At 45.3% G+C, this 15,916-nt stretch overlaps 1 protein-coding gene across 2 annotated transcripts in view; it reads left to right on the top strand.

Moving 5' to 3' along the window:
* The window catches only part of MYH15 (myosin heavy chain 15), a gene marked incomplete at both ends in the record, with an annotated part of 47,116 nt that extends 31,258 nt beyond the window's left edge, over nt 1–15,858 (top strand). For both annotated transcript variants that reach the window (XM_084274485.1, XM_084274484.1), the window contains 12 exons: nt 32–228; nt 1,417–1,766; nt 2,309–2,433; nt 4,650–4,765; nt 6,733–6,925; nt 7,638–7,841; nt 8,774–8,899; nt 10,109–10,279; nt 11,644–11,748; nt 12,945–13,040; nt 13,457–13,594; nt 15,841–15,858. In XM_084274485.1, coding sequence (XP_084130611.1) covers nt 32–228; nt 1,417–1,766; nt 2,309–2,433; nt 4,650–4,765; nt 6,733–6,925; nt 7,638–7,841; nt 8,774–8,899; nt 10,109–10,279; nt 11,644–11,748; nt 12,945–13,040; nt 13,457–13,594; nt 15,841–15,858 — 1,839 coding nt within the window. The remainder of the gene's footprint in view (nt 1–31; nt 229–1,416; nt 1,767–2,308; nt 2,434–4,649; nt 4,766–6,732; nt 6,926–7,637; nt 7,842–8,773; nt 8,900–10,108; nt 10,280–11,643; nt 11,749–12,944; nt 13,041–13,456; nt 13,595–15,840) is intronic.
* Nucleotides 15,859–15,916: the final 58 nt, after the last annotated feature.

The following is a 15,916-nucleotide window of genomic DNA, read 5'->3' as shown; positions in this document are numbered from 1 at the left end:
GTAACCCTGTGTGACCTCTCTATCCCTGCAGTCCAAAAATGCCCTGGCTCACGCCCTGCAAGCAGCCAGGCATGACTGCGATCTCTTGCGGGAGCAGTATGAGGAGGAGCAGGAAGCCAAGGCAGAGCTGCAGCGGGCCCTGTCCAAGGGAAATGCGGAAGTGGCGCAGTGGAGAACCAAGTATGAGACTGATGCCATTCAGAGAACTGAGGAGCTGGAAGATGCCAAGTAAGTGGTTTATGTGGACTTCATCATGCCCTTGGCTGGCAGGACTGTGCTCCATGGGACTTGTTACAGCATTAAGGAAATAGGGCGACCTGGTTGGAAAAATCCTTATATGGCTCATTGCTGCCATTTGTGTCTCTCTTTCTGTTCTTTCCATTGCTTGACCGGGTCAGTGTTTCTGTTGAGTCCTTGACTGTGGAGTAGTGGATGTGGATACTGGGGTTTATTTAAGAACAATATTACATTAGCTTTGTTGGTTCTCGTACACTCACTGCATAGAATCATAGAATCTTTAAGGTTGGAAAAGACCTCTGTGATCATCAAGTCCAACCGTCAACCTAACACCACCATATCTACTACACCATGTCCCAAAGTGCCACGTCTACATGTTTTTTGAACATCTCCAGGGATGGTGACTCCACCACCTCTCTGGGCAGTCTCTTGCTTTTCCCTGGCCCAGTGCTGTTTCCTTGGTCTTCACTTCCCTTCCCAGCAGGAAGATGATGGCTGTTCTGGAAAGGTAGGGCAGAAAGTCATGCTGGTTCATGCTGTGCAGCCACTCCCAGTTACCAGTCTTGGGCATTACTGGACAAGTTCTCTGGCATCTCCAGCATCTGCCTCCACGCATCTCTGAGCTGCAAGATTTTCCTCCACTTCTACTGTATTTTCTCCATCTAGCTCACATTCTTCTTTCTGGGGCCTCCTTTCTTGTCAGGGTGACTTCTTGTGAGGACTCCCAGCCCCCCATCTTCCCAATATAAATAGTCTATGAACAAAAGCCCAAGGTGTGCCCAGCCTCCTAATTGCAGGTTCTGTCTCATATCTCTTAACTGGTGGCACATGACACGCTCGTTTAGATAAGGTCTAAATGACCTAAAGAGGTTACAACTAGAAAGTAACAAGCTGCTGTTCCAGAGTTCAAAAGTTCAATTTCAAATATTCGCATGCACGCACGAAAATTATCTGCCACATGTCAGCACTCATAATTGAAGATGGGTTTTTTTGCTTATCGTAGTTCCTTCTCTCTAAAGTCTTGATTTCCCCCTCCATTCCCCTTTTCCCCCCACCCCACCTCCCAATTTTCCCTTTCAGAATCGATTCATTGAGCTAATGCTTTGGTGCCAGTTTTTCTTGAATAAATGGCGGCAGCAATGGCTCTCGGTTATTTCACTGTCTCTTCCCACCTGGTAGAAAGAAGCTTGCGGCTCGCCTGCAAGAAGCTGAAGAGGCAATCGAGGCAGCCAATGCCAAGTGCTCTTCTCTGGAAAAGACAAAGCACAGGCTGCAGAACGAGTTGGAAGACATGATGATTGACCTGGAGAAGGCCAACTCTGCAGCTGCCTCCCTGGACAAGAAGCAGCGTGGGTTTGACAAGATTATCAATGACTGGAAGCAGAAGTATGAAGAGTCGCAAGCTGAGCTGGAGGCTTCCCAGAAGGAGGCCCGTGGCCTCAGCACTGAGCTCTTCAAGCTGAAGAATGCCTATGAGGAGACCCTGGACCATCTGGAGACATTGAAAAGGGAAAACAAAAACCTCCAAGGTAGGCTCCATTCAGGCCTCATGCCCAGTGCAAGAGCCACAGCAGTGAACAGCTGGAGGGTTGTAAGCACCCATAGTGGCTGTGGGGAAAGTTATTTCTCTCACCCTTGAGACTAGCTTTCCAATGTGTTTGGAGGCACTGATGCTGGCCATGAAGGTTTTAAACATAGAAATTTGTATGGCCAGAGGAGAGCAGGCTTTCTTTTCTCTGCCAATGAAAGTCACTGGAGGAGATGTCAGTCTTGGGGAAGGAACAAGAAAGATGACAGAGGTGCAGTAGATGAAGCCTAGACAGCTCCCAAAGCAGAGCACAGTGTTGCTAGCCTGCAGATCACAGATGAAAACTGAACCACTATAACCACTTCAAAAAGCATTTACAAGAAAGTCTGTGCTTTCAAGTTGGCCAAATAAAAATCATTGCTGTAATTGAATGTAAGGCTGAGCTAGTGTACAGAGAGGCACGGGTCCTGTATCCATGCTCTGTGAATTGCAGTATGTTTGAGACACTCTGATCTCTATATCTGCCCATCCTTTTTGTTTCAGAGGAGATTTCTGATCTGACCAATCAGATTAGTGAAGGAAACAAGAGTCTCCATGAAATAGAAAAAATCAAGAAACAGGTTGAACAAGAAAAGTCAGAAGTTCAGCTGGCTCTGGAAGAAGCAGAGGTAAGGAAGGAAAGTTCAAAGGAAGAAAGCTCAAAGGAAGAGAAAAGACTGTCTCTGTCATGATTTCCCTACCTTTTTCATCCTCTTGGCAACACAATGTGTTGATTGTGAGTAAGTGCACCCAGCTCTTTGCACCCAGCTCCTCTGGCCTTGCCAGCCAGTGTTGTCAAAAATTACTGGTGACTTTTGGAGATGTCAGCTCTAAGAGCCTCTTTCAGAGGAGGTAGTTTACAGGTTTTGTTTTGATGGGTTTCTTTTTTTGTTGTTTTGGGGTTTTTTTCCCTTTCAGTAAGCTCAGAAATCTTCTGCCCACCTCCTGCTCACTTTGATACAGAATAATTCAGTCTTTTTGGAAACAGGAATTGCTGAGAATTACGGCCTTATAATATTTTAGCAGATATTCCTCGTGTTTAGTTTCCAACAGCAAATTCACCATTTCCTGGTTTTGAGAATAAGAAAACAAGCCTTCTGATGACTTTAAATTTTGTAAGGTCTCAGATATTGTCTCGGATACTGCAGCCTGCTAAAACAAATGGTAGAAGTCTCCGAAATCAAAAGAAAGCAGGCTAGTTAGAAAATCTTCTTTGCCCAGGAGGAGTTTGATGAGTCCTGGTTACGCACTTCAAGGGCTTGGTTGTCAGGGATTTTTGAAATCTTTGTGCATTGCAGAGCTAGGACAATATCTAGATGTGGCTGGTTAGACACAACACAGCAAATGCCAAGGGATTTTTAGTGATGGCCATGTTTGTTTTGAATGGTACTCTAAATAATATCTGCTGAAAGGAACATCACCCACTGATAAAGATCTGCTGATACCTTAAATGCTGTGCAACTCTTTTGTCTGTTACAGGATGCTTTACACTTTGCAGGGATTTCACAGCCAAACAAACAGGTGTCATGATCAGAGCAAAGGAAAGAGCATCCCTTTCTTCCACAGCTCTGAGATACAGAGAGTGATTATATGCTCTGTCAACAAACTTGCTAGATTAGAATACATCAGTTCTCGGGGGGTCTAAGGGGCACACTTTACTTTCCTGGGCTGTGTGGAATGGCTTCCTAAACCTCAGTGATATTGGGAACCAATGAAAGTAAAGTGGTGATGTATCTTATTTTAACTGGAAAAGAAATGGTTTAATGCAGATTCTCTCCCTGTCTCGTGAATTTGGATCTGTGGCAGTCACCACCGGTGACACAAGGCTTCTGCTCGCGGTTCCCACTCATATGTTGTGGCTCCTTGGCATGAGGCGTGCATTCAACTGACCTGTAACTGATGCATGATGGCTGGGGATTAATGAGGGTCTTGCACAGCTTTGTCTTCAGAACCTCCATTCTGCTCCCATCGTCTCTGGAGGGAAGAATAGCTAAGCCTGTGCAATGTGACCCTTCAGAGAGCACTCCAGAACAAACCAGGTGGCATCCAGTTTTGTGCTTTCCTCCCCTGTTGCTGCAAGCCACGAGGAGACAGAATGCCACTGGGCCTGGTTTACGCAAGACCTGGAAGCCAGAGGCCCTGTTACTTATCTATGGGCTGTTGTCAGCTTTTAGATCTTGACATCCATATGTGAGGGAACAAAGACAGAGGAACAAATCTTCCTTGTTTCATAGGGTTGTCTTCACATTATTTGGAAAGAGACGACAGAGTATTTTTGCGTTTTGTCATACAGAGATGATGACCCTTATTTCTTCCCTTGAAGTTATGTTGCCTAATAAGACTGTGTAATTAGGAGGCATTCAACACTTAATGATGTGGAGACATCTTTGTGAGCTGGGGGATGTGTGGATCCCTTCGCCCTCCCAACAGCAGTTTTGTTTTAGCTTTTGCCTATTGCTTACAAGCCTGTGAATTTCTGGAGGGTGTCTGTACAGGGGTGCAGAGCACGGAACATCTGTTGATATCAAAACCATGCAGGCAGAGCCTAAGGTTTGTTTGGTTTTGGCTTTTTTTTTTGTGAACCGTCCACTGCTTGACAATTTGTCCTCTGAGGAGCTTGCTGCTCGGCTTTCCACCTGCCAACTTGCATTAGAAGGCAAATAAATGCATTGTTTTGCCATGTAAGCTGTTTGTGTCCTTGCCTAGAAAGAGAGGCAAGGAGGAAACTGTGCTTTTGGGAATGGGAATGAAAGTGTGAAGGGATCATCTTTGTGTAGCAGTTAGTGATTTTAAAAAAAATAATAGCAACTCCTAGCCTACAAGCTCTTGGTGCTTTCTATTTCAGGGAGCTCTGGAGCACGAAGAAAGTAAGACCCTTCGTTTTCAGCTTGAACTCTCACAGCTTAAAGCAGATTTTGAGAGGAAGTTGACAGAAAAGGAGGAAGAAATGGAAAATATAAGGTACTGTGCAAGAAGCAGCATGGTTTTTAAGGGGAAATTCATAAAAGACCTGAAATGTTCTCAAGACCCAAGCCAGTGCATTACACCACAGGCAGTTATGCCTAATGCAAGTAGATCCTGTCCTTACTAGAAACTAGGGCATCTCTGTTTGCCAAAGGATTATCCTACCACATTACTGTTTCTTACTTAAATATTCCTGTCACTTCCACCTCTGCCAGTGTACACATACATATCACATATGGATCATGCAGTGGCTGTAACACAACAGACTGGCACACCCCAAAGTAGTAGTTGACCAAAGGCTAATAAATGCATGTTTTTATAGTATAGAAAACTAGGTCTAGAGAGCTGCCTTCTCTCTAGGGTGGCTGCTTCCCCAGGGGAAACACAGGCAAAACCAGCAACACTACTCCAGTGGTGCTCTGAGTTTTGTTATCAGAAGGCAATTAGTTAATCCATGCAGTTAGAGCCACACTGATTGGGGGAGGATGTGAGGAGCTTGCTGGTACCAGTACGCTACTTGGGTAAGCAGTGAGAATGGCAGAGGCACAGAAAGTATGAATATAAGAGAGGAGGAGCTCACAGGTGGAAGGGATAAACAGAAAAAAAATGGAAAGCAATTAGATGAGAAAAGGAGGGTTTCTTTTGCCTCTTCCCTCCCACCTGGCACAAATACTGAATGAAGAGTTACACTCCTAAGTGATGCTACGCTGGGCTAGATTTTCAGCAGTGTGTGTGTCTGTGCATGTGCAGTCCTTCTGAAAACTTTGACCCTGAAGTAGTCAGTTTTGCAACACTATTGACCTAAGGACCATGTCATTGTTCGTTGTTAAGCTAAAGAATAGGGAAAGGAAAGTCTGAAACTGTACCTTGGGCAGGGTAAGTACAAAGATTGGTAGGTTAATTATTTAAAAACCCAGGAATGATTCACCCTTTCAGGTACTACCTTACGATATCCTGTAGATGTCTGGGTTACAGAGATGTTAGGACAAGCTGTCCTAATCAGGGCTTTCTGCTTCTTTCATTATGAGTGTTTTGCTGCCAAGTTTTTCCAAAGGCATGCTGTGTTGTTACCCAGGAGTCCTTGCTGAAGCAGTAAGGCCCTCAAGGTTTTCTTTGTTGACTCACTGATTTCCCAGAACTCACACACTTTCAGCAAAACTTGGCCAACAGCAAGGTTAACTCCATGTTAAGCCTCTGTGAGTCATGCTTTGAGTTACCTTCTGGTTGTAAGAAAGCAAAACTTTTATTGTAGGATTTGACTGTTAGAGAGTGAAGAAAGTGAAGGCAAAACAGATACCAACAGGTCCGACTTTAGATTGACGCTAAGCTGCCTTTCACGGGGGGACCAGGTTGTTAATTGGGTGGGCTTAAATTCTTCGAACTTTAGATGTCAGTAACACAGATTTCTACTCCTGAATTATTCCCCTTATAATTAGCACAATAAATGTTTTTCAACATCTATTTTAAGACACAATAAATTGCAGCTTACATATGCCATTTACTGTAAAGAGCACCTAGGGTAATTAGCTTAGAATGTAGCTGCCTACCTTCAGTTTAATTAATCTCCTCCACTAATGCCTTCATAAAAAGGCTGAGGTGTTTTACATCCCAGTAAATGATTCAGTGAGTGCTTGCTAAGCTTCAAGTGCTTCTTGTTAGGTCCAAACCTGTAATTGCTTGAGTTTACAAGAGATCTGAGAGAACTCCTTTTCGCAATATTGCCAGAGACGACCAGGGAGAAGGATGCTGTAGGTGCTTACAGATCAGGAGTTAACTGAGGGTGTGAAGCACACTGGCTGGTTAAGTGGCAGTGAGGCACTAGAAACCTGTGGTACATATGTCATTCAGGAACACGCTGTTTGTGGGAATGAGATATTTTCAGGAAATGAAGTACTCTTGCCTGTGGTTCTGTGTTCCTCAGCAGGGATAAACATTTCTCTACTCAACCTTCATGTCCCTTTCAGGAGAAACCAGCAACGTGCCATAGATTCACTGCAGTCCACCCTTGATTCCGAAGCACGGAGCAGAAATGAGGCTATCCGGCTGAAGAAGAAGATGGAAGGGGACCTCAATGAGATGGAAATCCAGCTCAGCCACGCTAACAGGCATGCTGCAGAAGCAACAAAGTCAGCACGTGTCTTGCAGACTCAAATAAAGGTATTGTGAGAGCTGCCAGTCCCAAGCACCCAGTGGTTGGTGCGGGCTGGGATTCATTAGCACAGAGTGAAACAGCAATGGTGATGGTCATTAAGAGAGAGGCTACTCCCAGGGACGTGCAGGGAAGGCCCTTAGTGATCATGTCTGGCATAAGAGAACACCGAAATATGGATTTCTTCCAGGGTTTGCATACAAGCTGGCTGAGACCCAGGCGTAAACCCCTTGCTGGCTGCAGCCTTCTGCAGACAGAAAGCAATAGCATGAGAAACTGAAAACCTATTGTTTTCTTGTGAGCCTGCAAGCCCTTTAAAAGTGGGGAGCAAGTCAGTTGGCAGGAGTACAGAGTTGTGTGCATATATTCAGCTTTGTCATTTGTTTCAACACTTGGGATAGTTTAAAAAATAAATAAAAAGTGTTTTGCTGAGGCACTCCTCAATCATACCCTCTCCCACACCTAAGCAGCTAGTTCTGCCTCGGGCAGAACGGCAAGCTCTGGCAGATTTGAACACAGGGCCTTTCCCCTCATGGCACCCTGTACCACAAAATCAATTCAGCTGAGAGAGTGGAGGCAGCCTTCCTCCAATAAAGAAGCACTGAAATTCTTGAGGGATGGGTCCCACACAACCTCTGCAGTCTGGGGTCCTCTTGTGTAAGCACAGCAACTTGGAAGGGAGTTACGACAGTAAAAAGACAAACATCTGTTTTGCTGCAGGAGCTACAGGTGCAGCTGGATGATTCGGGCCATGTGAATGAAGATCTGAAGGAGCAGCTGGCAGTCTCTGACAGGAGGAACAATCTTCTCCAGTCAGAGCTGGATGAGCTGAGGGCTTTGCTGGACCAGACTGAACGGGCAAGGAAGCTGGCAGAGCACGAACTGCTGGAAGCCACAGAACGTGTGAACCTGCTTCACACTCAGGTTGGCTTTTTCTGTGTTCACTCCCTCACTGGGTTACACTCAGCCTTGGCTGTTCAGCACTGACACTGCTTATCCATGGCCATGGAAAGTCAGGCACACCTTCCCTTCCTTAAAGAGAGAAAATAAGGGCAAGGCAGTAAATCACTCCCTTCAAGTTAGCTGGAACCGATGATTCAGCCAGCTGCTTTCAAGATGAAAGATAACAAGATATTTCTTTCCTTCTTCCACCCTGTAAAACCAGTTTCCTGCTTTTGTTAAGCCCTATCTGGGACAGGGTGGCATTTCTTTGGAGAAATGGTACAGGTTCTGTTCTTCTACAGGGCACTGAAGTTACTCTGCAGTTAAAGCTGCAGGGGCTGGGTTCTGAATAACTGTGTGGTGCAGGGCAGGATACCACCCCGCAGCAAAGGGCTCTGCTTTCCTTGCTTATCTTCACTGAGATAGGCCTTTGAACTTTGTCAGTTTTTACACTGCTGGTGTTTTTGCTGCAAGAACAAAGCTTCCCTTCACCAAGTAATGGCCAGGAAGAAATGAAAAGGTGCTACAGGCTGACAGTGTTTTGCAACCGTGTCCTCCAGCCCACTGAGGAGACATGGGGCATCTATTTAATCACCTCATTGACGAACTGATTATGGATTGTTAGTTTTCCAGAATGAACTGCCTTATTCAGTCTCCTCTCCTACCTGAATCAAAATCAAGTCTTTACAGCTTGGAGAGTATTTTTAATATTTCCTCAGTCTGAAGCTGCACATGCTAGTCAGTCAAGGCCAGCCTTTACCATGTACTTGGGTCTCCCTTCCCAAATACTGTTCTGTGAAATCCAGGAGTGTCAACAATCAGTAATCCTTGGTGTGCTGTGGTATTTACAGGAGCTGTGTCTCTAATAATCACTTTTTCTCCTTTTCCTCTGTTCCTTTGGGTGAAAATAAAAGAACACAAGCCTGATCAATCAAAAGAAGAAGCTGGAGGGTGACATTTCCCAGATGCAGAATGAAGTGGAGGAATCAATCCAGGAGTGCCGGAATGCAGAGGAAAAAGCCAAGAAAGCAATCACAGATGTATGTAGGCTGATTCCCTGCTTCCTTTTTTTCAGTACCACAATGCCTTAGGACAGGCAAGACAGTATTTCCCAGGTTGCCCTTTCTGTGCTCGTTACAAAGCTCATACATCCAAAGTGCTCCGCAGCTATCTGGAGGAAACTGAGGAAACTGCAAAGTAAAACAGGCTGGAGGTAAAAAGAGAGAAAGGACTTTTTCCCGATGTGTAGGCTTTGGGTTTGGTTGTTTTGTGGTGGTTTCTTGGGTTTTCCCCCTTCCCCTCAAGAACAGTGTTTTCACTGAGCCTCAAAGTCTCAGGTCATGTCATCTTTGAATCAGATAAATCACATACTTGGATAGGCTAACTCAGTTCAGACTGAACTAGTGCTAACTGCTCTCATGGTGTATGTAGAATTTGATGTGAGAAACAAGATTATTGCACTTTAAATGATGTGGCCTAGAATTAGTTGTCTGTTGGACAAACATGAGGCCTAAGACCTCAGGAGGAGAGATGGGGTGCATTCTTTCTCTGCAGAAGGCGTAATTCGGGCGGGTATAGTTGATTACCCACAGACTATCTCTTCAGAGTTCAGCTGATAAAATGAGAGATAAAACTGGAGGTTTGCGTGAGTTACATGCCTGGACAAAGCTATTCCTGTACCTGACAGCACTGTCACTGCCTGCCAGAGAGAAGGTGCTGGCTGTCCTTGATCCAGCTCCAGCCTGGATTACAGTGACAGCTGTCTTCCAGTGACTGCTCAGTGGAAGGCACAAGATCTGCAAATGGCTCTTGGTGGCAGGCAAAAGCAGGAATGAGCTAATTGAGACCCTTGTTACCTGACCCACAGAACGGCCAGGGACTATGTAAGGCATTGAGACTGAGCTTTCTATCCCAGCACAGACAGCAGGAACGGCTCTGCTGTTACAGCTGCTCAGGCAGCTTTTGTCTATGGCTGTGCAGGGAAGTCTGTCTGCCGGTTGTTTGAACCTTTCAAGAGCTCCAAACACCAAGATTAGGCTTTGACTACATTCTGTGCGGTAAGTATGCAGTGAATGTCACAGATTTACTTGCAGGCATTATAAATGAGGACATGGTATCACACAGATACAAAAATAAAAAGGTATTCTCTGGAGCTTTGGGGACAGTGAATGATCCAAACAGGGGATAATCCAAGACAGGTTTTTCATCGTCTCTTCTGAGAGCTGTAGTAAAATATGGTTGTTTTTCAGGCAGCAATGATGGCTGAGGAGCTTAAAAAGGAGCAGGATACTAGTGCTCACTTAGAGAGAATGAAGAAGAACATGGAGCAAACCATTAAAGACCTCCAGAAGCGGCTGGATGAAGCAGAGCAAATAGCCCTGAAGGGTGGCAAGAAGCAGATCCAGAAACTGGAATCCAGGGTAAGTTTGTGATCCAGCTTCGGACCACTGTCTCCTGCTTACAGAACTGGGACCACGAAGGTATCTTAGGGCTGCCTGGTAAGTTCGTAGAGGTCAGTAAGAGATACTGGGAGTGCCTTTTCTCTGCTTCATAAAACCCAGGTGAACAGTTCTTGGAGGCATGCTTCCCCTTCATCGTGCAACTACAATGAGCTGTTGTAGCACAGCAGATGACCAAGCCCTTGGTGAAAAAAGATTATAAAATTAAAACCCCAACATCTTAATCCAGCAAAAGCCTCTCCAATGTTTGCTTCAGTTAAACCTTTCTGCCCTTTGCATACATGTGCACTTTTGATGGTACAGCTGAAATTCATTTATGAAAAAGCATAATGGAAATCACGGAATCACAGCAGGGGAGGGGTTGGAAGCTGGAAGAAACCTGTGGAGATCCAGTCCAACCTCCCTGCTAAAGCAAGTCCACCTGGAGCAGGTTGCACAGGACAAAGTTTCAGGCAAGGTCTGAATTATCTCCAGAGAAGGAGGCTCTGCAACCTCTCTGGGCAGCCTGTGCCAGTGCTCTGTCACCCTCTCAGTGAAGAAGTTTTTCCTCGTGCTCAGACAGAACTTCCCATGTTCCATTTTGTGCCCATTGCCTTACGTCCTGTCACTGGGAACCAGTGAAGATTCTGGCCCCATCTTCTTGATATCCACCCTTTAGATATTCATAAGCATTGATGAGATCCCCCCACAGTCTTCTCCAGGCTGAACAGACCCCACTCTCATCCTTTCCTCATACGAGATATGCTCCAGTCCCCTAATCACCCTCGTAGACCTCCACTGAACTTTCCAGTAGTTGCCTGTCTGTCTTGAACTGGGGATCCCAGAACAATACTCCAGGTGTGGCCTCACCAGGGCAGAGCAGAGCAGAGCAGAGCAGAGCAGAGGAGAAGAACCTCTCTTGACCTGCTGGCCATACTCTTCTTAACACACCCCAGTATACAATTGGCCTTCTTGGCCTTGAGGGCCCACTGCTGGCTCATAGAGAGCTTCCTGTCCACCAGGACTCCCAGGTCCTTCTCTGGAGAGCTTCTTCACAGCAGGTCAGCCCCTAACCTGTACTAGTGCCTGGAGTTATTCCTCTCTAGGTGCAGGACCCTTGTTGAACTTCATTTGGTTCCTCTCCACCCAACTCTCTAGCCTGCCCAGGTCTCACTGAGTGGCAGTGTAGCCTTCTGGTGTGCCAGCCTTGCTGACATTTTATCTGTTCCTGAAATCTGACTGTCTGGAGATGCTGAGAAAATTAGGATCTGTTGAACTGTGATTGAAATTACCAGATGTTTAATATACATGTAACACATCGGCAAGGGGGTTTCCTTGTCCCACAGGTTCGTGAGCTGGAGAATGAACTTGAGACTGAACTCCGTCGCAATTCAGATGCCCAAAAAGGAGCCCGCAAGTTTGAGAGACGCATAAAAGAGCTGACTTACCAGGTATGCTGGGAGCTGCGGTAACCACTCGTCACTGGGAATACGTGTTCACCCAGACGGTGTCTTAACTTGCCTCAGTACTCCAGAGAAGGATGGCATTACCCAGAGCTTTCTGACTGTAGGAAGCTTTAGGGGTAGGAGGAACATCTCCCTAGGGCTAACATCATCCAGCCTGATTCATTATCACTAATGTCAGAAAGCTTCTCTTGATGGGATCACAGAATCATGGAATCTCCTGAGTTGGAAGGAGCCCATAAGTATCATCAAGTCCTACTCCCAGCTCTGCAGTTTTAGCGCAGTATTAATATAGAGCAGGCTTAAATGTCTGTTCACACTGCAAGAGAAGAAAGAGCCCAGCCATCTCTCAGCTGTGCTGATGCCGCTGAAAAGAGCCTGAAGGATCCAGCTGACTAATGCATCACTCGGTGCAGGGTTGCCCAGCCCCAGGGCTCTGTCACCTACTGCTGAGCAGCAAGGTCTAGTTCTGAGCCTCCTGCTTCGAGTCTGCTAACAGCTGCTGTTGCTGCTTGCCTTTCACAAAAGGTCTTCAAAGCACAGCACTGATCCTTTTGCTTTCAACTGCATTCTTAAAGAGATAATCCCCTCCCCCCCATCTGCTTTAGGAGATTATTTAGCCTGCTACCTGTTTTTTACTCTGACTTTTTTAAGCAGAGCCTGAAGGTTGTTTTCTCAGAGCACAGAGCGCAGGCAGAATTAGCTCGTCCTTCTCCTTATGGACTCTGACAGCTTAAACCTGGCTTCACTTACCAGAAATGCCTTCAGAACAGACTTTAAAATATGGAAATTATGTCTTTTTAGGCCCATGCATAAGTTCTTTTCACTAAATAATGACATGGTCTGTAACGACAGGAGTGCTCCTCAGCCCTGAGCGAGGAACTCTCTGCATGTATGTATGTGTATGCCTCTGAAAGCACGTGCACATGTGTATTTCTGTTTATAGGTGTCTGTAGTTAACATGCATACAAACAAGGAGGGTACTCTCTCTGCCCTCAGCCTCCCAGCTTGCACACATCTTCAGTCAACCTCTAGAGATTTTTCTCACGTATACTGAGGCAGCTTGCTTGTCTTTGAACTACATGTTTCTGAGACAATATATGTGGCACCCATACCTATTGCATTGCGGGAGGTGCATTAGGTCTTTTTCAGCTATTAATGCAATTAGTGGTGTTTTGGTACAGTCTGAAGAAGACAAGAAGAATCTGGCCAGGATGCAGGATCTGATTGACAAGCTGCAATTGAAAGTGAAGAGCTACAAGCACCAAGCAGAGGAAGCTGTGAGTAACTGTTTGGGCTGGTTTACCTTTGAGAAATTTAACTTCCAAACCCACAGTCTCTAATCTGTAGAGGCTTTTAGTACCAATACATGGGGGGTTGTGCATGTATTTTGTTTTATATACATGTAAACCACGTACATATAAATGTATTTATAATACCTACGAGATGAAATGTGTAGCATGTGTGCTGATTATGTATAATAAAAGGTATTACATTTTGTCTTAAGACGGCAGCATAATTTGCAAGGGAAGGGGAGAAAGGAGGGAACACCAATGGTGTAAAAGAACAATCTCTGTTCTGCGGGTGGTTCCCATCCAGCTGCCACCTTGTCATGCTCAGCCCTTCACTTCCCGCCTGGAGAGCTTTGTTTCAGGCAGATGGGAGGGAATGAGCTGAGCTTTTTCTCTCTCACCAGGAAGCACAAGCCAACCTGTACCTTTCGAAGTACAGAAAACAGCAACACGATCTGGATGACGCTGAGGAAAGGGCTGAAATAGCCGAATCTCAAGTCAACAAGCTGAGGAGCAAGTCCAGAGATATTGGCATGAAAAAGGTATGGCTGCACCGTGTGGGGTAAATGGGACTGTTTAATACACAGCAGTGGGTGCTACATAGGCAGGAGTTACATCTCTCAGAGGAATGTGAACTAGAATAGATTCTTCTTTACTATATTTTTAATTTTTGTTTTTGTTTCTTTCAGTCTACCCTTTATTTTAACATGAAGGTAAGCCTTTAGGACAGCAATCTGATGCTTAGGCAAAATGAATTCTCTGTCCCCTTGATGTTGTCATTTAACCCCTGTGCTCAGCAGCCAGAAGTCCCCAGAACTGGTGGTTTGGGGGTTGGGTTTTTTAGCAATATTTGCTTTTTCTATCTTTTTCTCTTCTCCCTCTGATAATGTAGATTTGTGCATATGTAATACTACACTAACAGATTGCCAGATACTCCAATATTGCTCTTTCAGTGAACTTATATTGATTTCAAGAGCTGGATGAAAGGAAAATATTAGTGATCACTCACTTAAGTGCCAAGAAGTCATTAGTAATTAGAAAGGTATTTGTGGCATTGTGCACTTGAGCAGAATGGTGGTAGAGTAATATTGATGATGCTAAAAGGTGCCTAAGAATTCGGTCCAGGTGCCTCATGGCACCCAGGGCAAGTAAGAGTGAGGTTGTTACTAGCAGGAGCAACAGAAAGAGGAGCTGGGTCATTGCCTTTATGGATTTCACTTGCAAGCATTACAAACTCCCATGCTTCATGTCACTTAAGTTTTATAGGGGTGACAGCTCCTGAGTCAACAAAGAGAAGAGAAACCTTTCTGTAGAATTTCAGTATTTTTCACAGAATCACAAGGTTGGAAAAGACCTTTGAAGATCCTCAAGTCCAACTAATCCCATCCTAAGCTAAACCATATCCCTAAGTACCTCATCTACACTTTTTTTAAACACATCCAGGGAAGGTGGCTCAACCCCCTCACTGGGCAGCCTGTTCCAGGCCCTGACAGCTCTTCCAGTGAAAAATTTTCTCCTAACATCTAATCTGAACCTGCCCTGGTGCAGCTTTGTGCCATTTCCCCTTGTCCTATCTCCTGTCACAGAATCACAGAATTGTAGGGGTTGGAAGGGACCTCGAGAGATCATTGGGTCCAACCCCCTGTCACCTGGCTGAAGAGACCAACATCCACCTCTCTACAACCTCCCTTCAGGTAGTTGCAGGTGGTGATAAGGGCTCCCCACTTGGTCCCAGCACCTTCCTGCTGCCTTCTGTATTGGCTGTTCTGTGGGAGGAAATACTCCAATTTCTGCTTTTGTCACCTTTAACTGATACAAATGATTTTGGCTCCACTGTCCGGAGCGCAGCTACATTAAAACTACATGAATCACTGAATGGTAGGGGTTGGAAGGCACCTCGAAAGATCATCTGGTCTCGCATACATTTATGCATGATGAAAGCATCTGAAGCTCAGAAGTGATGAAGCTTTTAAGGGTTAAAAAATCTCTACATATTTTTCTTCAATTTTTTTCTTTAAATTATTTCAGACCTAGGAAAAACCCATGTAATTTCACAAAGCCACAACATCACACAGACACTGAAATAGGCAAACCATGGGAGTAATTGATATTTTTTCAATACTCTTAAGAGCGCTGTTCATTCCCCGTAGCTTACTACTACCTTCTTTCTGTCTCAAATATGCAAAAGCTATAGAAGAATGGATGCCTGGTTTTAGTAGATGGATTTAGTGTCGGCAAACAGTAGCTCTGGCTTACAGCAGAGTGCTGCACTGTCAAAAGATGAGCTCAATCATACATGCACAGTGCATTCCCACCAAAAAGGACTTGTGGCAGTGATGCCAGTATCTGCCAGGAAACATGTTCAGGCAGCCAGTGCTGTCTCAAAAGTCATGACCCATCTCCTCTGCGGAGAGAAAGGCACTGGGCAGACTTGCTTTAGTAGTGTGGCATTAGAAATATCTTGTCTACTGCTACTAGCACCCACGTTCCTGGAAAGCCTAAGAACTGTGAGTGATTCAGAGCAAACACCACCATTGCAACAGGGTTGTGTACGTGTTGTCTGCTACCAAAGGGGCAGATGCCCTAGCATGAGGATGGGGAACCTGTATTGTTAGCTGAAGTAAGATGGCAAGGGTTGGCTGGATTGGTGCTAGTCCTTTTCTGACACAAACGGGTAATGCTAGGGAGCAGAAGCATTAAGGAAGATAAGCTTGGGAACCTACCCAAAAACCCCCTCAATGCTTCCATTTATAACATCTCTATACGACCTCTCTCAATTGTATTTCAGGTTCATGAAGAGGAATAAGTGCAGTCCAGGCTGACAGACATGAGAAGATGCTTAATGTAATCCAGCACAGCTGAAA

This window comes from Gallinula chloropus (genome assembly GCF_964237585.1).
Source record: "Gallinula chloropus genome assembly, chromosome: 1".
In the NCBI taxonomy this organism is placed as follows: Eukaryota; Metazoa; Chordata; class Aves; order Gruiformes; family Rallidae; genus Gallinula; species Gallinula chloropus.
The sequence above is the reverse complement of the archived record's forward strand: the minus strand, read 5'-3'. Positions and strand labels throughout refer to the sequence as shown.